At 43.6% G+C, this 27,153-nt stretch overlaps 2 protein-coding genes across 6 annotated transcripts in view; one reads left to right on the top strand and one right to left on the bottom strand.

Moving 5' to 3' along the window:
- Window positions 1–9,859, bottom strand: part of EVI5 (ecotropic viral integration site 5) — a 55,021-nt gene extending 45,162 nt beyond the window's left edge. For 2 of the 5 annotated variants that reach the window (XM_034779772.1, XM_034779773.1), the window contains exon 1: window positions 9,427–9,859. The gene's annotated coding sequence lies outside the window, so the exon portion shown is untranslated. Of the gene's footprint in view, window positions 1–4,369; window positions 4,452–9,426 lie in introns of all 5 variants that reach the window. The other 3 variants (XM_034779769.1, XM_034779770.1, XM_034779768.1) reach the window with 3 other exon arrangements.
- LOC117882098 lies at window positions 1,506–27,153 on the top strand. The gene is made up of 3 exons (XM_034780079.1): window positions 1,506–1,509; window positions 8,768–9,222; window positions 26,668–27,153. The coding sequence occupies exons 1-3, from the start codon at window positions 1,506–1,508 to the stop codon at window positions 26,848–26,850; spliced, it is 642 nt and encodes a 213-aa protein (XP_034635970.1). The 3' UTR covers window positions 26,851–27,153.

The raw sequence follows: 27,153 nt of genomic DNA, 5'->3' as shown, positions 1-27,153 counted from the left end.
AGACACAGATTAATGGCAGTCTTGTATTAAATATATTAAGAACATATTCCCATAGCATCAAAGATCCCTAGTCATGGACCAGGATCTCTTTGTGTAGGTAGTGTCCAAACAGAAAAACAGCATATAGTCCCCTTTAAAATAAAAGGAAACACCCATTTTAGGTGTCCTTTAACAGATCCTAATTCCCACACATCAGATCCACCACTTTCATTGCAAGACTCAGACCTCATACTTACCTATGGGAAAACACACCATACACATGTCTAACAGAAGTCAGAGAGTTAAGGTTTTGCAATCTAGTATAAGCATGAGGAAAGTGCCATATGTACATCTCTACCTGGATATAACACTGTCCTCGGGAGCCAAAAAAAAGAAAAAAAAATCTTACCGCGTTATAGGTGAAACCGTGTTATATCGAACTTGCTTTGATCCACCAGAGTGCGCAGCCCCACTCCCCCAGAGTGCTGCTTTACCGTGTTATATCCGAATTCGTGTTATATGGGGTCGCGTTATGTCTGGGTAGAGGTGTATCGTATTGTTACTGTTTGTAACAAAGGTGAATGGGACTTTATAGAAGGGCAGAATCTGCCAGTGAAAGTGATGAATGTGATGTATGGGAATTAAGGTATGTTAAAGGATGATAAAATAGAGGAAATGTCCAGTTAAGGGAAGGATTTGTATGGGTGGACACCCACCCAAACAACCATAACTAGTTTTAATGAACTTTCTTTGGGGAAATATACATTTCCTTTAAGTATCTGAAAACTGCTGTCTTCCTCAGTATGAAATCCTTTCAGTCAGTTTAAAGATGGCTTTAAAAGTCCTGATGTTAGTAGGTCACGTTACTAAGTTTGAGGTTTTTGGAAGTCTGATATCAGAGTGATGGATGTGATATTACAGTGTCTGCAGAATACAATTTGCTTTTCACTAATGAGATGCAGTAACAAGGTTTTCATAGTAATCATTTAATGCGATTGTCTCTATATTACAATTCCATATAATCATCAGCCACTGTTACAAAAGAAACTGAGGAATTACTAGCATAGTATATCAGCTATTGGTGTGACATATCAGCATGCTTTTTTAGTTCATAAAACAATTCCAGTTCTGAGTGTTCTCATCAACTACTACAAAATTCTGTATATATTTAACCAGGACGTAAAAGATAAATTATAACCACCACTATGCATCATGTGTATCTGCGGATAAGTTATACTGGGTAATGTGTGTTTTAAATTTAGATCAGCTCAAGTTATATAATACCATCGGGTAATTGCAATTGTTTTATTACACATATAATATGGGGTGTTGAGTTGAGGTTCTTTTAGTTTCTAATAAAGGAATCTAGAGAGGTAACAGCATAGTGAAGGTTTAAGTAAAGCACGACCTTCAGGCTGATAGCATAAAAATGGGCTATACCTGGAACCAGTTAGAGCAAATGGCCCAGGATAGAGGACTCTGGAGATCTGTGGTTGACGGCCCATATCCCGATTGGGGTGACGGGCATGAGTGAGTGAGTGAGTGAATACTAAAGGGAGACCAACACCTCAGATTACATATGATTACATGAAAGTTTTTTCCATTAACATTTCTGGATTGTGTATTATTCTTTACACAAAATCCAGAGAACCGCTTATGGCTGCACTTAACAAGTTGGCCATATTTTCCCATTTGTTAAACAGAGGGTATTCATTTAACAGGTTTATTCTTAGACTTATCGTATAAATCAGAGGGGAGGACTTTCAATCTTTACCACTAACAGATATTTACAAAAATATAGTCTCTTCCCACTTTTCACTCAGCCACTAACTTCCACAATGCTGCTTCTAGTCAATTTATTTTTGGGACGGACACAAGAATAGCTACTAAGGAAATCAAGAATGCAGCAAGACATTGTCAAAAAGTCATAGCAAGACTTACTTATAAGCCGTAATTGTGTACTGTACAAATGGGAAAATAGCACCAAATCACACATGTTGATGTTCTAAGAAAGCTTCATTAAACCAGAATTAAGATGGAGCATAACAGTAATTTGAGGGTGAAAATTCTTATCAAAACAAGCGTTAGTAAACCAGGAATTCTGCTGGTAAGTTTAAAAAAAACCCTCAAAGGTTTGGCAATATGGAAACACCGTTAAAGCATCCAAACAGCTTAGTTGTACTTATAAACTTAATAATTACAGGGAAACTGAATCTTTACCATACTTAGTCTACATAACAATCCATAGGCTGAAATCAAAACTCTTACTACCCTACTGCTAAAGTGTGTATGTTTCTACTTCAAAAGGTAGCAGAATTCACTCTACTATCTCGTGGAAAGCCAGTTTATTCACTAAGAGCAGCACCGATTTCAAATATAGGTTATGCATCAGTAGCCTGACCACAGTGCAGGCTGACGTATGTTCACACCTTTGGTCTTTTTGTAATGCACTAGAATTTAAATTTTACCTGTTACTACATTTACAATATTCATGACCTATCTCCACAAGCCTGCTTTGAGGTTAGTACAACACCTGTGTTACTGTATAAAAAAAATCTTACTCTGGTCCCACTGAAGTCCATGACCAAGTTCCCATAAATTCAAATAGGAGCAGAGCACCTAATGAAGGAAATTAATGTTTTGGCCATTTGACTAAGTGAACAATGAAGACTGTGGCTTCATTAAAAACCAGAGGCCTACTCATATTCCAATAACACTTATAAAAATGAATATTTCAGAGTCATTTGGCCAGTGCATTTTGTGTACTCATTTTGGAATAAGAATTTATTCCATCTATTCTAGGAATCTACAAAAAGAGTCATTAGTGGAGAATAGCAAGAAAGATCTCAGGGAGACAAAGCTGATTTATGCTACTTTTGGCATAGAGTTGACAAAAGTTACTTAAGCAAAGCCCCAATATCCAGTCCACATAGCCTACAAATTCTCCACTACAAAACTAAATTTGCATAATCTATAGGAGATTGCCAAAAGACTGCTATGTCTTATTTGTTTTCAGAGCTAAAAAAAGGATCATGGCTTCCCACATTCCTAAAACTAAAGTAACATGAGGAAGAACATTAGAACTATTTTTTTTTAAGTCAAATTTGCAAAATTTAAAATTAAAGTTACTTAATTCTGGATTTCCATTCCTCAGAGTACTCTTATTCAAGTCCCCTCGTAGCCCTATCATTCTCTATATATCCTCCAGGGAAGGTAGAGGTCTTTAACAAGCAACACAACTTGAACACCATCACGCATTAAATTCAATATGTTTTACTAACAAAGATCATATTAAGCTACTTCTGCCATGCCATCTTGATAAAAGAGCCTTTCCACAACTTGAGACAATAGCAATCCATTTTTAAAAGACTTATCCCTATACACTGAAGAAAAATTGTGCAGCAAATATAATTCCATTCATCTGGTATTTATGCTATGCTATTTTAGAACACTTAGAATAACTGATCAAACATCTATTAGGACATTGCCAAATGAGTATCAAATTATCACCCTGATTCACACACTGCCATCAGACATTGTCAGTAGGCCATATTAAAAACACTCAGGAGTCTTAAAAATTCATATGAATTTAAACTCTGGTCATTTCATTTTAGACTCACTAGCAGATCTTGTGGTAGAGTCCATTGTATTTAACCATTATCAAAATACTTCCATTCACTTTTCTGAAAGTTTCCACTGTGCAAATAAGATACAGGCAACAAAAAGATTAGATGAGAAAAATACAGGTTTTAATAAGGAAAGCTATCAGAGATGGCTCACGTGCACTGGGCAAGCAGAAATGTTCACAACTTATGTGATGTCTTGATTGCTTTCCAAATTAAAACCAGTTTGCACAGATTGGGAACTATTACATAGATTAAATAACTTCACTGGAATCAGTCTGTGGCAGAGCCAGAAACAGTATGCAGAATGGAATTGCTTCCTAGTCTGATGCCTTAACCACAAAAGTATCCCCAGTGGAAAGGACTATAACAAGAGATCACACAAAGTGGTTAGATTTTAAAGAGGAATGAATAGTCAACATTTGCAGCTATGCAAACCAAAATAATATAAGGGTATTCAAACCTGATTAGGAACATAACATGATCAACTGCAAGGACCAGGAAGAAACACCCCCCTTTTATATGGAGGCTAGGCACAAGAAGATAGGCACTTCATAAGATCCCCTCTGAAATATCAGGTAGAGACCACTGCTAAAGAACCCTGTGTGAGCAAACTGTCTGTTCCAGTATAGTATTTGTTAAGTTTTCCTGGATGGAACACTTCAAAAACACTTAAGTACTTAGGCAGTTTATACAAGCTGGACATCCAAGTAACGTCATGGCTCAAACACATTGACAAAAAATTTTACAGTGAGTCTGTAACTTACATGAGAGCAGGTTTAGACAGGAGGAAAAAAAAATTTCCTCACAATATCAGCTTGACACTGGAACCACTGCTGAGAGCAGCCACTGAAACATCAAGGAAAACTTTTTAAAGACATTAGGTAACAATTATATAAGTAATTACCTAGGCTAAACATTAGACTTCACCTAAAATGTCCCTTCTCCCTTCCAGTTCTAGCTTCTGGAAATGAAATTGTATTTCATATGCATATGTAATACAGACACAAGACAGCATGGATTTATCAAGAACAAGTAGTGTCAAACCAACCTGATCACTTTCTTTGACAGGGTAACAAGCCTTATGGATAAAGGGGAAGCAGTAGATGTGGTATATCTTGACTTTGGTAAGGCTTTTGATACGGTCTCGCATGACCTTCTCATAAACAAACTAAGGAAATACAACCTAGATGGAGCTACTATAAGGTGAGTGCATAACTGGTTGGAAAATCGTTCCCAGAGAGTAGTTATCAGTGGTTCACAGTCATGCTGGAAGGGCATAACGAGTGGGGTCCTGCAGGGATCAGTTCTGGGTCCGGTTCTGTTCAACGTCTTAATCAATGATTTAGATAATGGCATAGAGCAGTGCTTCTCAAAGCCAGTCCACCACCTGTGCAGGGAAAGCCCCTGGCGGTCCAGTCTGGTTTGTTTATCTGTCGCGTCCGCAGGTTCGGCCGATCGCGGCTCCCACTGGCGTGGTTTGCCGCTCCAGGCCAATGGGCGCTGCGGGAAGTGGCGGCCAGCACATCCCTCGGCCCGCGCCACTTCCCGCAACCCCCATTGGCCTGGAGCGGCGAACTGTGGCCAGTGGGAGCTGCGATCGGCCGAACCTGCGGACGTGGCAGGTAAACAAACCAGACCGAACTGCCGGGGGCTTTCCCTGCACAGGTGGTGGACTGGCTTTGAGAAGCACTGGCATAAAGAGTACAGTTATAAAGTCTGTGGTTGATACCAAGCTGGGAGGGGTTGCAAGTGCTTTGGAGAATAGGATTAAAATTGGAAAATGATCTGGACAAACTGGAGAAATGGTCTGAAGTAAATAGAATGAAATTCAAAGAGGACAAATGCAAAGTACTCCACTTAGGAAGGAACAATCAGTTGCACACGTACAAAATGGGAAATGACTGCCTAGGAAGGAGTACTGTGGAAAGGGATCTGGGGTCATAGTGGATCACAAGCTAAATATGAGTCAACAGTGTAACAGTTGCAAAAAAAGCAAACATCATTCTGGGATGTATTAGCAGGGGTATTGTAAGCAAGACACGAGAAGTAATTCTTCCGCTCTACTCTGCGCTTATTCGGCCTCAACTGGAGTATTGTGTCATTCTGGGCGCCACATTTCAGAAAGATGTAGACAAATTGGAGAAAGTCCAGAGAAGAGCAACAAAAATTATTAAAGGTCTAGAAAACATGACCTCTGAGGAAAGATTTAAAAAAATTGGTTTGTTTAGACTGGAGAAGAGAAGACAGAGGGGACATGGTAACACAGTTTTCAAGTACATAAAAGGTTGTTACAAGGAGGAGGGAGAAAAATTGTTCTTCTTAACCTCCGAGGATAGGACAAGAAGCAATGGTCTTAAAATTGCAGCAAGAGCGGTTTAGGTTGGACATTAGGAAGTTTTTCCTAACTGTCAGAGTGGTTAAGCACTGAAATAAATTGCCTAGAGAGGTGGTGGAATCTCCATCATTGGGGATTTTTAAGAGCAGGTTGGACAAACACCTGTCAGGGATGGTCTAGATAGTACTTAGTCCTGCCATGAGTGCAGGGAACTGGACTAGATGACCTCTCGAGGTCCCTTCCAGTTCTGTGATTCTATGATTCACTCAAGAATCCCTATACATTGTGCCAATCACTGTAGTCTCAACTTCCATTACCCCTTTTATTCCATTTAGCGTTCTTCCAAAAAGGCAGCAAGGTTAGCATTATTTTGTGTTGTAGCCAACATCCACAAGAGCCTGTGATGAAACCATACTAGTTTTCCAAACGTCAACTAAACCACAATTTACAACCAGTAAACCTATAAATAGGTAAGAAATGCATTAGTGTGCCATCTATAAGCCAGTGTGCTACATGTTCTTGGTTCTTGAACAATAGCCTAACAATTATATTTTTCATTGCTATTTACTTCAGGAAAAGTTGAGACCGTGCTATTCATCTTGGATATGTTGTACATAACAGATATTGTTTTACCAGGCCTTCAAGAAGTAGGTGAATTAGAGTGGAATCAGGAGAGAGATTTATTATAGGCTATTTCAGTAAGAAGGGGTTATAATTTATTAATTTAAGATTTGTTATTCTTAAGTGTACATGTGCCCAGAGTGCTGGATGCAAGAGCATTAAAAAACATGCATTTTAAATGTGAAACGTCTAAGAAAAAAAAATCTCTATATAAAATCTGAATGTCTATTATCAATTAGTAAACTAAAGATACAAGTACAGAACACCCATTTTACAATTGAAGACTATAAAATGGGAAGGAAGTAGAGAACAAGCAACATGTAATAAAAATTGAGTTAAAAACTGATTTAAATAAGATTGTTTTGAACTTCTTTAAATCCTGACTTTATATCTCTGCACTAGCAGGACAGAATCTCACTTCCTGGTGAGGGAGGCTTTTCAGGGAAAAATCCCCTTGTAGGAGGGTTTCCTTCCAGTTTCATTTTGCTACCAGTCTATTTACAACTATTGTTAATTGGATGATGACTGTAAGCAACTGATACATTTACTACTTAACACAAAGTCAGTCACTATTTTTGTCTCTTCTCTATTCCTCTGGACCACAGGCATCTTTTCCCTTGCATCTTCCCTCCTCCTCTCTACACTTCCCCCATTTCAACCTTTCAATTTTTCCCATCACTGTCTGCTTCCGGCTCAAACACATTAAGATTTCCAACACCAGGCAGCACAGTCTCATGCTACCTAGTCCCCTGTTCACGTCCCTCCAACTCCACTGGCTCCATCATACCTCCTTCCAGATTCCTCCCCCTCTACATTTCCCCTAACAACCCATACTTGAAGCCGTAGTCTTGAAAAACCAATCTGTAAAAGCACAACCACAGAGAGCAGACAGGAGAAAGGGAAAATAAAAGATGGCACTTTAAGAGACATTCCTTGACAGAGCATTTCTCCAGCACACCCCAATAGATTAGTGAATGAAATCCCAGACTGTCTTTATTCTAGCCCAAATCTTCTCCTCCCTACCTGCACCCCCCCCCCCATCAACAGATATGTCACAAAGAAAAATAGTCAACTTTCAAAGTGGCCTTAAGCAGTATATAGTCCTTACATTTTCTAGTTCATTCTTGAATAATGATTCCTGGATAAACTTAACAGGCCAAACATTTTCCTCTTTTCCTTCTCACACCCTCTCAACATTCCATTGGCTCAGTTTAATAACCCTGTTTTACTGAGGTTTATGAACCCCTTCCCACATATAATAGAGAGCATCACAAAAGGTATTTATTTCTATTATGGATTTTATCTTCTCCACTAGCCCTCCACTCACATACCCTGAGCCATTTTGGAGATGAGTCAGAACACTTGAAATTTTGGAAGAGTGATCATGTAAGTTTTCAGAACAAGACCTCAAGTATTTAACCAAGCTTCTTTTGGGGAAAAACTATCCGATGATTTCTTGAAGTATATAAATTTTGATAAGATTTCTCTCTTCTTGGGTAGTTGGAGGATTGGAAATTGAGATAATGGCAAATCAGTTTCAAATTTAACTATGAAGCAGCTCCCTCTGTTTCATAATAAAGAAGAAAAGCAGGAATTATATGCAACTCAACAAATATGATGGAAATGCAAGTTGAAATACAGGGGAAAAAATTGTTAAGGACTCTACACTGATCAACCACCATTAAGAGACTTATAAATTTTCAATTTTTATCCATATTACATAACCAGAACAGTACAGACCATGTTTGAAGACAAGAATTTATAATGAATGAAATATTTCATTTCAAGAATCAAAGTAAAGCTGTGGAAGAGTGAAAGTCCCAAACCTTTTTGGTTAAATATGTCAACTCCATTTTATCAGATAAATTACTCTCTCCAGATAAGTCCATCAAGATCTCTTTTGGACAAAAGGTGAAAGCTCTTTTTAGGTCACCTCTAAAGAAGGTTGACATTTTCATGTGGGTGCTATTTTATTGTGATGCTATAAGCTAGCCCCTTCCATCTCTACTTAAATCACCACAGTCCACCACCTTTAAAGACCACTAAATCAAAACAAACTGAAACCATGCCAGCAGTTAATTCACACACCCTAAAACAAGATGAACATGTAACAGCAGAATACATGTTGTGATTATGCCGCAGTGGAATCTCCTCCGTGCATGACTGAAGGAGGCGTCATTGTGATGAAGTCCTGGTGCTATCCTAGAGCATCCTACCCCTCGGGCTCTTCAGTGGGGCTGGGACAGCGCGTTTACACAGGGTCAGAGCAGGGCTGATATTTCTCGCCGTCAGGAAGAAGCATTCAAGTACTCGATTGGTTTTGTAGGAGAACCCAAAGCAACCCCAGTAGGGAAACAGACTCACCGCCACCTCCTTCCCCCAGCCCAGGGGAGCTCCGGCGGGTCACTCGGGGGCCGCCTCGCAGCGGGTTCACGGCCTGAAACCGAGACAGTCGCTCCCAGCCCCACACGGGGCAAACCCCAACTCGCCGCAATAGCCACCGCCGCCCACGTTCCGGAGACGGCAGGGCGAGCAGACGCTGCTCCTCCAGCACTCGCAGGGAGGCGGATCTCCTGGCTCCGCAGAGCGAGCAGCCGGGAACCCCAGCGCTGGCCGAGGCGAGGGGACGATCCGGCCCGGCCCGGCCCCCGGGAGAGGCAGGCAAGGAGAAGCGAGAGGGGGCGGCTCGCGGCTGGAAGCCGGAAGGGAGCGCGTGTCCCTGTCACTCCAGCCCGGCCCGGCGCCCCCGGGCTCTCCCCTCGGGGGTCCCCGTAGCCTGCGGAGAGCGCTTAGGCCCGGCGGCAGGGTAGGTCCCCACCCCGGCTAGACCGGCTGAGCGGGGCTGGGGTCTCGCCCGCCCCTCACCTTGGAAGCGTTGGCCGGGGGGCCGGAGTGCGAACATCGGCTTCCAGTGCAGCCCGGCCCGCAGCCGCCGCCGCCTCGGAGCTCCTCGCCCGGCCTGTCCCGCTGCCTTGCCCCCAAGCTCGCCGCGCTTCTCCGGCCCCAGGCAACCGGGCCACGTCCCTCCGAGAGCCCGGCGCGCAGGCGCACACTCTCCGCCCAGGCCGCCGTCAGCGAGCCACCGGCGGCCGCGAGGACACTTCCCTCCCTGCGCAGCAGAGCGCCCCCGCGGGGCTCCGCGTCCCCCGATACAGAGCCGGGGGCGGCCGATGGCGGGAGCCGAGCCCCATGCCAGGGGCTGGGGTCAGTACCCCGTGCAGGAGAGGTCGGCTGGCTCTCCCCTGAAATGGAAAAGGGCCTGGCGCCCCCTAAGGTCAGGAAGATTGAGCCCTGGGGAGGACCAGGAGGACAAGGGGGCTGAGACTTATAGAATCATAGAATATCAGGGTTGGAAGAGACCTGAGGTGGTCATCTAGTCCAACCCCCTGCTCAAAGCAGGACCAATCCTCAACTAAATTATCCCAGCCAGGGATTTGTCAAGCTGGGCCTTAAAAACCTCTAAGGAAGGCAATTCCACCACCTTCCTAGGTAACCTATTCCAGTACTTGACAGCAGTGTCTGCAGGGCTCCCTTTGTGGAGTCCTTTCAGGGCAGCAGCCACTGCCCCAGGCCCATCTCCCACCCATGACCATCCTGTTGGATGGCAGAGGTTGGAAGAAGGGCACTGGCTCCAACTCAGTGGCCAAAAGGGAGGAGAATTTCACAAGAGTGTGGTTCATGTTGAATATTCCCTGATTTGCCCTGATTTCAATGCCAGTTCTCTGATTTTGTTAAGCAGTGGCTGTTCTAAGCTTAGTGAAACCAGCTATCATTTGGTTTAGACACAGTCTAGGAGCAGCCCTTGTTTGAATCCACCAGCCACCCATCCACTAACAGCATTTGAGTGGTTATTGCCATCACTGTACACCCCAAAAAGGCTGTTCCCTACCCCCTAGGTGGACCTCAAATAGTAGTTGATGCCTTTACCATTTCTAAAACTTCTACTGGAATCATGCCAGAAACCACAGCAATTGCAAAAGGTAGCTGCCACATTTCTCCTTATATAAAAGGACAGTATTATCCTGTTTGTCACACTTAGCATGTAGGCTCATTTGCCTAGTATATTTAATGCTATATATAACAATGCCTTATTTTAGGATAGTACCCAAAGGCCTCATTCAACATTGGAGCCTATTTGTATTTAGCATAACAAGCTCAGAGGCCCTTGGTTTTAAGCAGTGTACAAAAAACCAAGGGACAGTCTCTGTCCCAATTCTACTAGTGAAGGAGTCCCTTCAAATTGTCCCTTCAAATTCCTAGGCTAGGAAATAAAATGAAAGCTTTCTGTATTTGTAGCAACTTCTAATACGAAGCACCACATGAAGCACCGTAAGCATTAAGGATGACCCTAGTTGGTCTAAGTATGTTCGGAGTCGGACAGAATAGTTTGAAGAACAGCAGCTAAAGGAAATATGCAGTTTAGTTTTAACTACAAAAGGAGTGTATACATTAATCAAAGCCAGACCCTTAAAAAGGCAAAGGAATTGCTTTAAAAAAAAAAATGGTCCCCACTGTAAGATCATACTCTAGGTTGCTGCTATGACTTTCTATGCCACAAAGAATATCACAGCTGTGATTACAGCAAAGACAGAAGTAGAGGTATTGAATAAGAATAAAAGAGTAATTTATTGCACTAAGGATCCCCAGAAATGGACCAGGGCCCTGTAGTGCCAAGCCCTCTAGAAACACACACCAAAAAGATAGTTCCTGTTCCAAAGGGTTTACAGTGTAAGCAATAATTACATTACTCAAACAGGTTTCCCTCTAGATATGGGCAAGGCATTTCCATGAAGGATTTGTGCACTTCTTTGTTCCACACAACATAAAATGGATTTTAAAAGTGTTTTCCTTCAAACACAAACTGAAGGTTTGATGGTGGTAAGCTGCAAAGAGAAAAATTCAAATATAAACCCTTTCTAATTATAAGGCATTGCCTTCAGGAAGCATTTTTTTATTACAAAATGAAACATCTTTGTTTTTACCTGCTTGAAACCATGGCCCCTAGGGATAGTAGTCATCTTGGCAGTAAACATTTTAGATGGAGAGAAACTGAGAAAAGGGATTTGGCCTGAATTTATAGCTGACTCAGGGGGGTGTGGCAAGTGACTCCACCTAGATCTACCCATGCAACTCCCTTCTGTTCTATTCATAATGGGGATGTAGGTAATATTAAGACACTGTAGATGCAAAAAGGCTCTATCTGAAGAAAAGAAGGGAAGTTAAGTTATTTATGTCTTGTGTAATGTTGGTTGGGATATTTTTAACTATAGATATTTATATTAAAATGTAAGACCCTTGTAAGAATTCTTATTGGATAACAAGCATTTATTTAGACAGGCATACTATAAGAAAAGAAACAAGTACTTTGCTATGAATGGTTTCTCCTGGGAAAAGGAAAATAGGGTGGAATTTTGAACCCTCTAAAGTTCTAACCCAAACATGGTTAAACTATTTCTGGAATTAGCAAAACATAGAGGCGTAATGCTGCCTACTTGATTTAAGAAAATATTGTGATTTTGAGAGTCACTTATTTCTTTATTTTTCCTTTCATTAATTGAGTAATTGTTACAGCAAACACCAAGATAACTTCAGATTTAGATTATTTTGTTTTTATTTGTTTTGTGTATTGTGATTGATGTTTACAGATTGGCTTGGGAAGTTTGTTTTTAATGAAAGTGTGTGTTTGGAAAAAAATAAAAATAAAAAAATATATATATATATATATATATATATATATATATATATATATATATATATATTCAATTATCATTAAATATGCAGTAATAACTCCATAGTAAAGGATGAGTTGAGTTTTGCCCTTAAAGCAGGGATTCAGCCTCTCTGAGTGGAAAAATAAAGCCTACCTTCCCAAAAATTACAGCAATTACTCTGAGTGCAAGATGAATTTTCTCAGAATTAACAAATGAAGCTGTTTAATTAGTTTAGGAATTAAGAATTGGTCCTTAAAGAAATTTAGCACTCAGTGTTAGACCTTTTATGTGCCCCTAATGACTGCAATAAGTGTACAACACAGACTCTTCAAACTTACCAGATAGTTAAAACTCGCAGAACTCTTGTGTGTAAACTATTTTTGAATAATTTATTTTAGGATTAATGGTTATTTTCCCCACTGTTATTCATAACAAAAAGTATCTCTATTAGCAAAGGCTGAAAAATATAATGTAATCTATACAGCATTTTAGAAATAAATGGGGGAGAGGACTTCTACCTGCAGTTATTTGTATTGTTAATTTACCATCACCAAAGAACTCCTATGACCTGTCCAGTAGTTTAAGAAACACATTTGGATTAACTGACAGTTCTTCATGCCTGGAGAAGTAGGTACAAATCCTGTTTTGAAGACTGTTGTATAGTAATGTGCCTAAATGTATTTTTAGATACACAGGTACAGTTCCAATTTATGTCTATTAGCGCAGGAGCCATTCTGATAGATCAGGTGGAAATTAAGCACTCATTAAAGTTATTTTTATGTAAACAATACTTTTAAAAGTCTAAAATGACATTAAAATTATAATAGAAACCATTAAATGCCAAGACATTTTAAGGGTCTAATACTTTAAACAGCTCACCATGGACAGATCTCCGTATCCATGCGCAGCAGCTTGCAGAACTGGTGTTTATGTTGTTTTTGTCATTTATAACCCCAGCCAGATCTGGGCTTCATTGTTCCAGGAGTCTTAGAGCTCATAAGAGAGAGTCCCTTACAACAGAAGCTCCTAATCCTGCAATTACTTGGGTGCTTAACTTTACATGTAGTACTTGCATGCATGAAGTTAAGCATATGAATAACTGTTTAAAGGATCAGGGTCTTGATTAAGGCTGGAACTGCTTTATCTCCTTTTTTCATTGCATGTTATATCCTGGTGCAGTAATTTAAGGATACATGGATAATTAAAAACCTAAAATATTTACTATGCTTGTCTGTTGTAGTAGAGTAAACCTAAGGGGGTGGGTCAAAGTGGGAGGGGACAGCATTTTAAATCCATTTTTGCCTAAGGTCTCAATAAAAAAAACAAGTTTACATTTATGGCCTGTCAAGCTCAGAAGAATCTTTTTTTCAGCTAAACAAACTTCTGTACTTCCCTTCCAGCTTGCTCTGAATGTGAGGCTGCTGAGGTTCAACTACCTCAATAATCCATTAATCTCATTGTCACACACGGGAGTAAAACTCAACCTTAGCCTGACATACCAGTCTCACACAGAATAGGAAAATGAAGATCCCTTCCCATAACACCTTGATATGAAAATTATTGGGAATTTCCTGGGGAGCAAACCCTTCAGTCCTTTGTACATCTGTACTGGCCCTGGTGTTTGCTCCAGCTGAATGCTACTCTGTGGTCCAGAGTTGCAGCTGCCACACTCAGCTTGTCGACACAGAGCTGAATTAGGCCACTCATAGTATTGCTGGCTGTTTGAACTTCCAGTCTGTATGTGCTAGTGCACATAGTTCAATCAGACCTTCGACAAGATCCCATTATTGTTAAGTCTTTTTGGAGAACTGCAACAGATGAAACCAACCTACTACATCTCCAGTTGGCTGATACCCGAGTCTCAGACTGGGAACGACACCTTGGGCCAGCTCAAAGGTCTAAGTACTCGTCTTCAGGGAAGGAATCCGCCTGCAATGGTCCAGGATTTAATGCTATGGCTGATCTCTCAACACCCCCTTGCTATGGCAGTTCATGTACTCTTGGACAAGAGGGCTACTGGCCCTTTCCCATGCACGGATGATTAGCACTGCCAGGAAGCTGAAATTTATGTCCTTGCAGAGTGGAAACATTGCTGGAAAAGAGGCTAATGCACCAAGTAAATTCAGGAGTCTGGAGCAACGTCAGAGTCAATAACTCATGTGGTGGAACTAGTGCTCCAACATCTGGAGGGCAGTCTACAATGCCTAGCCTCCCTTGATACACAGGTCATCCATGCTTACCGAAACTGAACATCGAGATCTGATGTCTGCATATATATGAGAGAGAGAGTCATGCCGAACTGTACTAAATTGAGTGTTATTCATAAAACTGACCAGGGCTGCCCAGAGGGGGGGGCAAGTGGGGCAATTTGCCCCAGGTCCCATAGGGACCCCCATGAGAATATAGTATTCTATAGTATTGCAACTTTTTTTTATGAAAGAGGCCCCTGAAATTGCTTTGCCCCAGGCCCCCTGAATCCTCTGGGCAGCCCTGAAACTGACACTAGAGACTAGGTTGAAACTCCCAAATTAAGGGCCCCATTCTGGTCTGAGGTATACAGGTGAAAGTCTCACTGAAGTCATTGACTAGGATAGAAGTCAACCTTATTTACTAGGATGCAATCTAAAACTGCTAATCTTCTTACCTGTGGACTGATTCCACTGTGAGCATAATCTGTTTACAGAGGACACACTTTTGTATTTTGATGAGGGAGCACCCAGAGGATTAGCCATTACAGGGATCTTATGGTCATACCCCGACCTGTCCCCTGCAGAAGCGTTGCCTCAGGTAGGATCCTCTCAAAGGCATCTAGGGCATATGCTAATGTACTTGTCCAATGCAAGAATCTTCAATCCCTTCCCTTCTGGGAACATGTGATTGTATGAACTTCAGGCTCCTGTATAAGGGGATGTAGGCAGTGGCAGAATTTTCATCAAACCACCGAAATCCCGGCCCTTTTGAAGCTGATAGCAAAACTCCCATTGACTTTGTTAGGGTCAGGATTTCACCTTCTGTCTTATGTGAACACTACTGCGAAATTACTGTTACATGTTTTCTTTTTATATAAAACAGGGTAGGTGAGAATTTAAAATGCTCTCTCATGTGCACAAGTAAATAGTGGAGAAGCTGCAGCCACCAGCTGCAGTGCATCAGCACAGACAGCTGGACTGCAACTCACTTGGCTTCAGCAACTCCTGTATCCCAACAGAGCTACTAAATTAAGAGGGCTCCCCTTTTCTCTAAGCACCTCCAGACCTCATAAGTTTTGCAACCTTCCTCGGGCCAGGGTGGATACTGCAGTCATTCTGGAACCCCCACCAGCTTCATCCTCCTACTTCCCAGCTTCATCTGCTTCCCCAAGTCCCATAATATGACCCTTACTCCCAGACCCAGCTTCGTCTCCTTGCTGACTTTATAACATCTGCATTGGATCTGTGGTTTCTGCAGACATATTAAGATATGCAACATGTCCTATAGACTTTAGAAGGTCCACTGTACAGTAAAACTGTAATGGAAGGAGGAATCTAGGTATGGAGCTGTGGGAACCAGTAGGAGCCAGGAACTATGAAGAGCTCCTAAGCTCCACAGGTTTTCTCACCCTCTTCCTCCCACTGACACACAGTTCTATGCAGAGTTCCAGCTCATCTTGTCCCAGTGTTCTGTAAAGATTAAGAGTTTCATGTAGTAGCTGGTTATAATTAATGGAGATATCCTATCTCCTAGAACTGGAAGGGACCTTGAAAGGTCATCGAGTCCAGCCCCCTGCCTTCACTAGCAGGACCAAGTACTGATTTTGCCCCAAATCGCCCCCTCAAGGATTGAGCTCACAATGCTGGGTTTAGTGGGCCAATGCTCGAACCACTGAGCTATCTCTCCTCCCCTCACTCCCTTATCTTCTAGTGCATATGAGAAACATTGTTTACATTAAAAACCTAAGGAAATTCCTTGGCCAAAAAAAAATCAGTTAAAGTGGAGAATATCAGTAATCTAAAGTTTAAAAAAAAAAAAAAAAAATTTGAAATTTTAAAAAAAAAAAAAAAAAAAAAAGCAGAGTAAAAATTAAACTTAAAAGAAACCCAAACATGGGCATGCCCAGGCACCTTAAATCTGCCCCCAGGGAGACATAGTCAGTAAAACCAGACATTCTGAGACTATGTTATCCATTCATGACAGAGGTTCAGATACACCCTCAGTGATTACAAAAACTAAAATTCCTTACTCTCAATTGTACAGTGGTTGCATCAACCTTGACTTTCTTGTTGCCCAGCCAGACTTAGGCCACAGAAAGAGCTGTATTTTACAATTTCCTGATTATACAAATATCTAGGGCCCTACCAAATTCACAGTCATAGGATTTAAAAAGTCACAGATTTCATGATTTCAGTTACACTGCTACCTCAATATAACGCTGTCCTCGGGAGCCAAAAAATCTTACCGCATTATAGGTGAAACAGCTGTGAAAGTAGAATGAATTATATTGTAAAAATAGAATGGATTAAAGAAATGCTGTATGTACCGTTAAGCAGAAATAAGGAATGTTAAAATACAGGTGTCAGGAAAAGAAACATTAAGGCATAAACAATGAGTCCACTTATGCTAATGGTGGAACATTAACCAAAAATCTGTAAAAGTTAGTAAGGAAATTGAATATGTATGTCTAGCCTCAGGTAAACTTGTCAGTTCTGCTTTCTTTGTCCTCTTGTTAAGTTCGCACCCTTTTTATCTGTATAAAATAAGGTAGTGTAGATCTTGCATGGTGCTCACATTATCTGAGTGTATTAGCAGAGCGCTGTGCTAATAAACAGAGTGGTCTAACAAATTGTGAGTCCTGAATCTAACTTCGACAATTTGGAGGTTCCACCGAGATGGCAACTGTCTTCACTGGGGCCGTGTGATTCCTGACCATTTTTGTAGGACGACCGTGGCAGCCGGCACCTGGGCATTTGGCCCGAGCGGTCCTCCTCCTGAACGGAAGGGCGCACGACCACAGTGAAGTCTACGCCATCGAACCTGTTGGTTCCCACTCTGTTCTGGTAGGGATCCCGGGATCTGACATCAGGAATCTGGTCAGGTAATTATTTCTGTGTTTTGTCTGGACTGAGGACTATCCTGTCTCTGTGTCTATCCGTCCTCCTGTGGAGTGTTTGAGTCTGGGTGCCGTCTCCGTCCGGGGATCGGCTGACCAAGGGGTTCCTGTCCCCGCGGTCTGAGTGAGTGAAATCTGCACAATTGCAGCCGCACCGCACCTTGGGTAAAACCCTTGGTGTGAAAGCAAGGGAGATTGAGGCAATAGCCTGTGGGCTCCTTTTGTGTGTTGCACCGGGCATTGCTCTGACGAACCCAAATTTCCTTCTTGTGTGATTGGTATGTTTAAAGTCCTCCTGTATGGGTAACCAGACGTCTAAGTCGGGACAGTTCCCTAAAGGAACGCTAGCTCATTTTATGTATTTTAGGAAGGATCCGGACTCCTGTAAATTTCTGGAAAAATGGTCTAGGTTAACTCAGAGAGATCCCAAAACTTAGTGGCCACTGTTAGGATCTTGGGACAAAGACCGAGCGGACGTCTTAAAAGACAAAATCGGCCAACCTAAAACTAAATTGGCCAGAGGAGAGGTTGATTGTTTCATGCAGTGGTGGGAAGAGGCAAATTGTAGGTGAACAGAATCGAAACTCGCCTCTCTCAAAGATTCAAATGATAAGTTAAAAGCTTTATTGGAAGCCTCCTTTCCCACCACCAGACTGAGCGCTCCCCTTTACCCCGTTCTCCGAGCAGACTCAGATCGATCCCAACCCCCTTCATACTCCCATCTCATTGTGAAAAAGGACGAAGAAAAGCCCTTGTTAAATTCTGGGGACGACGATGAGGAAGACGCATTAATTGGCTTGGCAGCCTTGCATCGGATCAATAGACGATCACCAGCCTCCTCAGTTTAGGAGCAATTCTCAGAGGTCACCAGTTCAAACCAGTCCGGACCGTCCAATGCCACCCAGGCCCATTCCTCCGGTACCGCTCAGGCCTGTAAAGAAAAATCCCTTGTTCCCCCGAAACCCTCCAGTCTGCCTCACTCCTCTGCTTTTTCTTATACATGCAAAGATAGCCTGAATAAGGATTGGGCCCGTTGCTTGTGCTCTAGTTCTAAAACTGTCCAAGCTCCCCTCTGAATCCTGCATACTAGGGGCCAAGAAGGGGGTCCCACTTGGACCTATAAACCCTGGACTCGCACAGAGCTCCTTTCAATTGTAAAAGGCTTTCCAAAGCCCCTGGAAAATCCTACCAAATTCTGAGAGGGATTTTTGTTAGTATGCAACACCGATGAACCCTCTGAGGCAGACCTCCTGCAGCTGTGTAAGCTACTTGTAACCCCTAGCGAACATGAAAAATGGCTCACAGCAGCAAATTGGCCCATCAGTGAGCGCCACTCTAATTTGCCAGACACCGGTCCCGACGCTGAATACCGGAAAAAGTGTAAGGACTGAGCTAAAAATCTACCTGAAGCCATCCCGTGAGTATGGACTCCTAAAACCAACTGGATGGCCATACACTGCTGTAAACAGCAACAGGGAGAAAACCCGGATGACTATCGCACCCGGCTGACTGATGTTTTTCTGCAATATTCTGGTATACAGCAACCGGATGAAAATGGACAGGGCGCCCTGGGTCATGCGTTTGTTAATGGCCTCCTACCTGCTATTGGCAGTATGCTAAAGCGAATAAGTGTTGGGTGGGAGACCAAAACCATGGACAAATTGCAAACAGTGGCAGAGCACTGTCAACGCACTCTGAAAGGAAAGGCGGAATAGTCTTCTCAAAAATTAATGGCCCTGCAAATACAACATTATTCAGGGCAGGGCAAACAGTACTGGGGACGGGGAAGATTCCAGGGACAGGGACATGGTCGCGGGAGGAGTCGTGGAACTGGATTTTCAGGTTTTGGGGATGTTTGTGATTACTGTAAGCAGCCCAGACATTGGAAGAACGAGTGTCCAAACCGGCCTGATAGCTCTGTAAATAACCAGTTAGACCCCCTGTCGGCACAGTCGGACAATCCCCAGCCTTACTTTGTCCCACAACAATGACGGGACGCCGGGGGACCTCAGGAAATTTTAGCTCCTTTACTACGTCTCACTCCCATGGGTGAGTGTGTTTTGACTATTAATGATCTTTCTCTCCCTTTCCTTGTTGCTACGGGAGCTTCGCTCTCTGCAGTTCGTACTACCAATCTGCCTGCGGTTCCCCACTCCGGAAAAAACGTGTCCGCTGTGGGTATTACGGGAGTCCCAACCCCTTATCCCCTTTCAAAACCTCTACTGGTCCAAGTTGGTCCCCTTTCCGCGGATCATGCATTCCTTCTCTCTGATTCCACTCCGGTAAACCTTTTGGGTTGGGATCTGTTATGTAAACTTGGCTGTACCATCTATTGTTCCCCGGATGGTGTCTACTTACAAATCCCCCAGTCCTCTGAGTGATTCTGTGGCCTCCTTGCTGTCTGAAACTCCCCTTTCCACTCCAGTTCCCTGTTACCCATTGATCCTGTCCCTTGAACACCTAATTTCACAGGTCCCATCCTTTCTGTGGCCAACCCACCCATCTGAAGTGGGCCGCTTAAATACTGACCCCGTCTGCATTACTGTTGACTCCTCTAAACCCCTGCCTCACCTGTCTCAATACCCTTTAAACACCGAAGCAGCAGCTGGCATTGCTCCAGTCATGACCGCCCTGCAGGAACAAGGCATTATTGTCCCCTGCTCCAGCCCCTGTAACACCCCTATCCTCCCAGTCCGAAAAGCTGATGGTAAATCGTGGCGGTTTGTTCAGGGTCTTCGAGCCATTAACTGCATTGTTATACCCGCCTTTCCTGTTGTCCCTAACCCAGCAATGATTCTGGCTTCTATCCCACCAGGTGCACCTCATTTTACTGTTGTTGATTTGTGCTCTGCTTTCTTTTCTATCCCGGTTCACCCTGACTCCAAGTATCTTTTTGCCTTTTCTTACAAGGGGCAGCAGTACACATGGACTACGCTCCCTCAGGGGTATAGTGAAAGCCCATCTTACTTTTCCCAAGCATTAGCCCGAGACTTTGCTGACCTTGTTTTTCTGTCCTGGTCCACACTAGTCCAATATGTAAATCAGGGGTCGGCAATGTTCGGCACGCAGCTCACCAGGGTAAGCACCCTAGCGGGCCGGGCCAGTTTATTTACCTGCTGACGTGGCAGGTTTGGCCGATCGTGGCCCTCACTGGCTGTGGTTCGCCGTCCCGGGGCAGTGGGAAGCCACAGCCAGCACATCCCTCAGCCCGCGCTGCTTCCCGCCGCCCCCATTGGCCCGGGACGGCGAACCGCGGCAAGTGGGGGCCGCGATCGGCCGAACCTGCTGCGTCAGCAGGTAAATAAACTGGCCCGGCCCGCCAGGGTGCTTACCCTGGCAAGCTGCGTGCCAAACGTTGCCAACCCCGATGTAGATGATCTACTCCTCTGTTCCCCTTCGTTGTCTGCCTCAGAAACTAATTCTTTAGTGCTCCTTACTACCCTAGCAAAGAAGGGTCACAAGGCTTCTCGCTCTAAGCCACAGCTCTGTCAAGCCTCTGTCACATATTTTGGCTTTCTCCTCTCCTCGGGTTCCCATGCACTTTCTCCCGCCTGCGTCCAAGCTATCCTCAGTTTTCCCCGACCCGCTCCCCATGCCAGGTCCTAAAGTTTTTGGGCATGGCTGAATTTTGCAGGCAGTGGATTCCCCAACGTGCCTCCCTTGCAAAACCTCTCCAGGAACTCACTCGAGTCTCTGTGCCTGACCCCATGCCGTGGCCCCCTGAGGCCGACTCTGCCTTTGTTTCCCTCAAACAGGGTTTGGCTTCTGCCCCCACCTTATGGCTGCCTAACTATTCTAAGCCTTTTACCCTTTTCTGCCACGAACAATCTGGGTGTGCACTGGGAGTCCTCACTCAGATGCACGGAGACAAAAACCACCCAGTGGCTTATTTCTCTGCCACTTTGGACCCTGTTGCCCAAGGCTTACCCCCATGCCTGCTTGCTGTGGCTGCCGCAGCGCGCCTAGTCAAAATGTCCGAATCCCTTGTCCTCCGCTCTCCTCTTACCCTCATGGTGCCTCACTCTGTGGAAACTCTCCTGCTACAACATAACACAGGCCACCTCTCCTCTGCCCACCTTACCAGGTATGAACTTTTACTGCTTTCGGCTTCGTATATCACCATAAAGCATTGTTCTCAGTTAAACCCTGCCACTCTCCTTTCTTTGTCTGATGACGGTGATCCCCACGACTACCTTGCAACTGTCTCTGCTGTTACCGTCCCGCGCTCTGACCTTTCTGATGTCCCTCTCCCTAACTCTGACCTTGTTTTGTTTACTGATGGTTCCTGTTTTTGAGACAACCAAGGTCGTCTCCTTGCAGGATACGCTGTAGTGTCACTCTCTGAAACTCTAGAAGCTGCACCTTTACCTTCTATAATCTCAGCGCAAGTTGCCGAATTAGTTACCCTCACCCGTGCCTGCTTTTTGGCGGAGGGACGCTCCGCCACCATTTACACTGACTCCTGCTATGTTTTTGGGGTTGTACATGACTTTGGCACCCTCTGGCAAGCTCAGAGTTTCCTTACCTCCGCCGGTACCCCATCAAAAATGGCCCCTACATCGCTGCTCTCCTGTATGCAGTTTTACTTCCGTCTGCCCTAGCTATTGTTAAGTGCCCTGGCCACTCGATGGCGGATACTGATGTTGCTAAGGGTAACGCATTTGCTGACACCTCTGCTAAACATGCTGCTGCCATGGAACCTTCCCCAGATGCATTTCTAGGTTCCCTTTCTGTTTCTATACCACGCCGTTCCTCACTAACCTCACCCTGCTCCAAGGCTCTGCCCCAGAAGCTGAAAAAGACTCCTGGGTTGCCCAGGGTTGCTCTCTACATCCTGATTCCCTTTGGCGTTCATCTACTGGCACCTTTGTGGCCCCCCTTTTCACTCTACCCATCGCTGGCCGCCCTGCTACACGATGTTTCGCATGTCGGAAAGGAGGGGATGGTCTCTGCTGTAACTAAGGCAGGATGGTGGGACCCCCATTTCAGCTCTTTTGCAGCCTGCCACTGTGCCGCCTGTACCACTTACCAAAGCCACAATATTGGTAAATCTGTAAAAGTGTCTCAGGGGTTACGGGGCCTGCCCCAAGCACCATCCTTGCATTGGCAACTTGATTTTGTACAAATGCCTAAGTGTCAACAATATGAATTTATTTTGGTTATGGTATGTTTATTTTCTGGTTGGATCGAAGCCTTTCCTTGTCGCAAGGCTGACTCACTGTCTGTTGCCAAATGTTTGTTAAATCATATTATGCTTGCCAAGGGAATTCCTGCCACTCTGTCCAGTGATCGGGGTACACATTTTACCAGACAACTTGTTCAACACCCGGATTGTGTATTACATATCACACACCTGTTGCACTGTCCCTATCACCCACAGAGCGCAGGTGCAGTTGAAAGATGAAATGGTGTACTTAAGAATAAGCTTGCTAAAATTTGTGACTCTACAAGGTTAAGCTGGCCAGCGGCTTTACCGCTGGCCCTTATGGAAATGCGATCCACTCCGTCCCAAAGGCATAAATTGAGTCCCTTTGAAATTGTTATGGGACATCCTATGCGAGCTATGACTACCATGACTCCAATCCCAGACTTGTACTTGACTCACAGTATGCTCCTTCAATATTGCAAGGGATTAATGCAAGCCGTAAGTCACTTCCACTCACAGGTTCGAGCTGCCTGGCCAACGGAACCCACCTCTGACGCTTGCCACGACCTCAAGCCAGGTGATTGGGGCTACATACGGCACCATCATTGAAAACATGCCTTGAGGACCCTTCCACTGGGGCTCCATCAGGTACTGTTTACTACCCAGATGGCTGTTAAACTATCTGGCATCGCAGCGTGGATACATGCTTCACAATGTAAGAAGGCACCATCCCCAGGGAACCAAGCATCACCTCAGAACCACGCAGAGTCAATTTTGACTCCAGAAGAAGACATAGAGGAACAGGTTGCAATGCCTTACAATCTACGCTCTCGTAAGGGTTGCCAGAAGCAGACGACGACCTAAAGCAAGGCCCAAAAAGAAGCAGTAGCGAGCCTAGCACCTGCTGCCTGGTGGACGTAAAACCATGACTGCGGTTCCCTCAGTTGAGGTTGTCAGAACCAGAAGGGCCTTGCCTCCAACATGCGCCTCTGGTGGCACCTGTTCCTCGGCTGCTGGTGTCTTAAGGTCTCGGGAGTCCACAATGACAATTCTTTTATCCAGCAGCAAGTGTGGATAGCTCAGACCCTTAATATTTCTAAATGCTGGGTCTGCAGCCACATCCCAGCCCACTCTCAAGCTGGTGTTCCTGTCCTGGCAATCCCACTCAATTCCCTAGACCTCACTGGAGGACCTCGTCCATTTAACAAAACATGTAATAGCAATGACACTTGGGAAGCAGTGGGAATAAATGTATCTAAATGGATAAGTGGGTGGAGGGAAAAGGTCATTGGTGTTGGGAGTGTAATGGGACAGGGCTGGATCTGGGAAAAAGCCATTGCCTTCAGCATATTGTGGCCAATGGTATATGGGATTATTCAAACAAAACTAAAGAGTGGCTGGCCAAGTATGGGGATATTAATTTTTTCTCGACCTGGGATCAAACAGAAAAATCAATCTCATGTTCCCCATATAGTAACCTTAGTGAAAACAATACAGTCTTTCAATGCTATGCAAATAACACCACTCCTCGTAAGGAGAATTACCCTGTGCCCTTTGGAGGATATTACTCCTCCTTTGCAGGCACCTATGTGACAAATGGGTGCAACGACCCTTCCCGGCCTTAATAGAGTTTGTGGGACCAAAACTTATACTGCATTACCTGCTAACTGATCAGGTATCTGTTATCCTGCCCGAATCTTCCACAATTCCGAGTGCTAGGGTCCTTCCCACGAGAACGCCTCCATAATTTCAGGCAAAGAAGAAGGGACTTACCAGATGCCCAATGGTATGTAAATAACATAAGCCCCTTGACCTGGGAAGAGGCCATTGGCGGTTCCCTTATCCCACTTGGGGGAGTAAAACACCATGCAAAAAGGCTCCTGAGGTTACAAGCAGTAGTTGAAATAATGGCAAATGAAACCGGCGAGAATTTAAGAGCCCTGGCCAAAGAAACGGGCGATTCGACAGATGGCCCTCCAAAACCGTCAGGCATTGGACATAGTGCTGGCAGCCAAAGGAGGGACCTGTGGTCTCATTGGAAAAGAATGTTTTGTGTTTATACCTGACGACACCAATGAGGTAATAGATCGGGCTAGCCACTTAGAACGTATCGCATATCTTCCCCATGAAGAGCCGAGTTCTTTATGGAAGTGGCTAAGTAACCTGTTCAATTTCTCTGGCATAGGAAACTGGTTGTTTCAGGGAGCCCTGACTATCCTGTTTGGAATCCTAATGATTTTTGTATGTTTTCAATTAATCTCCTGTTGTATCCAGAATTGTGTAAGTATGCCACCCAGGTGACTGCCCCAAAACAGAGTGCTAATATGATGATTTTGAATATTGCTGATGAACAAAGAGATAAAGAACGGTTAATATGTGGAACCCAGTAATTGTTGGTCATTGCGTAGCCTGACCAAAAGGAGGGATTGTGAAAGTAGAATGAATTATATTGTAAAAATAGAATGGATTAAAGAAATGCTGTATGTACCTTTAAGCAGAAATAAGGAAAGTTGAAATACAGGTGTCAGGAAAAGAAACATTAAGGCATAAACAATGAGTCCACTTATGCTAATGGTGGAAAATTAACCGGAGATCTGTAAAAGTTAGTAAGGAAATTGAATATGTATGTCTAGCCTCAGGTAAACTTGTCAGTTCTGCTTTCTTTGTCCTCTTGTTAAGTTCGCACTCTTTTTATCTGTATAAAATAAGGTAGTGTGGGTCTTGCATGGTGCTAACATTATCTGAGTGTATTAGCAGAGCGCTGTGCTAATAAACAGAATGGTCTAACAAATTGTGAGTCCTGAATCTAACTTTGACACCGTGTTATATCAAACTTGCTTTAATCCACCAGAGTACACAGCCCCCCTCCCCCCCCAGAGCACAAAACAAGTATATATAACCCAAATACAATAAAGCAAGACATAAATGTATGAGATTTTACAATTAACTCAGAAAAATAATAAGAACAACCATAAAAATGAATTTTTCTTTAAAATCAGAGAAAACTGGAAAGGAAAGTACAGATGTTTCTCCTGAATGATTCTCCTGAGCTTCACAGGCCACAAATGTAACCTACATTTTTTGTTGTCTTTCTCTTCATGAAAAACGTAGAAGATTCCAAACTGAGCATTACAACACTCCCAACTAGTCAAAGGCCTAATCCAAGGTCCCTTAAAATTAATGGAAAGATTCCCACCGACTTCAGTGGGTTCTGGATCAGGCAGTAAGAGGTAAACTGCTAGCAACAAACTCGGGACACTTATTTTTTCTATGAAAATCATGTTTATGGGACATGGAATCCTGGGCAGCCTTCCTAAGATCTGCCCCCTTTGCCCTTACTACCTCCCATGCAGAAAAAACATATTGGCTTTGCCTTCAACAGCCATGCAGGCAGGGCCAAGATTTGTCGATGAATTAGAATGATCCAACAGTTATTTTAGAAAAGTGATGGATTATCGGGGAGGTAATGGTACCAGAAGATTAGAGATAAGCAGAGGTACTACCTACAGATCTTCAAAAAAAGGAAAGAAGAAAGATCCTGGAAATTGTCCCCATGTATGTCTAAGCTTTGTCCCTAACAAAATAATGAAACTAAGGCCCCAGTCCTGCAAACACGTACACACTTGAATTTATTGGAACTGCTCATGTACTTACAAGTGAGGCATGTGTGTAAATGTTTGCAGGATTGGGACGTAAGAGGGAAAAACAGTAAAAGCCTGATCCTGAAATGTGATGAGTAGTATCAAGTTCCATGGACTCCACTGAGAAAGGTAGGCACTCAGCACCTCACAAGATCATGCTCTGAGAATCTAAAAGGTCATTGGAATGATAAACAATCAGCAGGATGGATTTATAAAAAATAAAATCTTTCTAAAGTTGATTTTCCTAATAGTGTAAAATTAGTGGATTTTTGTGAGCAATTTGATAATCTTATTCTCATAATACAACACTGACACAGACTGAAAAACGAAAGGAAAGACTATAAACAAAAGATCAAGAAAAACAGTAATATATGCTGTTGTGGAGGTATTTGAGGAGAAACCATAGGGAACTGTGTTAGGTCCTTCATATTTAATAATATTTAGCCCTTTTATAGTACTTTTTGTCATTAGATCTGAAAGCACTTTACAAAAGAAATAACTATCTTTTTCCCCATTTTACAGATGCGGAAACTGAGGAACCCAGTGGTGCAGTTACTTGCCCAAGAACACGCAGCAAGCCAGTGGCAGAGCCAGGAAGAGAAGACAATACACTTGAGTCTCATTCCAGGGCCCTATCCACTGTATCATATCCTAAGATTTAAAATCTGCATTAATGTTCTTGAAGACGGAATAAACAGTACATGAACTACATTCACAGAGGCTCCTTGTGACAGAGTGCTGGTTACGAAACCCTGGGCCAGACCTCTGTCACACCAGCTCCAATCAGGAAAGGGGAATTGGAGCTGGCTGAGTAAGCCGAAGCCTAAGTGGCAAATGGGGAACAGCTGCCGACCTCCTCAGCCAGGGGCTACATAAAGGCTGTCAGGAAGGAAGCCGGGGGGAGCAAATGGAAGAGCCTGGAAGTCAGAGGCAATGGCTACAAGCCTGATGCTGTCTGTAGCTACAAGGTGGTGGGAACTTGTGTTGTAAATAAAGAGCGTGGGTGAT

This window comes from Trachemys scripta, chromosome 8 (genome assembly GCF_013100865.1).
Source record: "Trachemys scripta elegans isolate TJP31775 chromosome 8, CAS_Tse_1.0, whole genome shotgun sequence".
Taxonomy (NCBI): domain Eukaryota; kingdom Metazoa; phylum Chordata; order Testudines; family Emydidae; genus Trachemys; species Trachemys scripta.
Note: the sequence above shows the minus strand (reverse complement) of the source record. Positions and strands in the feature narration are given on the sequence as shown.

Excerpts from the sequence above, each read along its gene's own strand:
- LOC117882098 (XM_034780079.1), top strand. Across the intron at positions 9,223-26,667 it reads CCGGCCCCCGGGAGAGGCAG|ATGCGGAAACTGAGGAACCC; the intron begins GCAAGGAGAAGC and ends CCCATTTTACAG.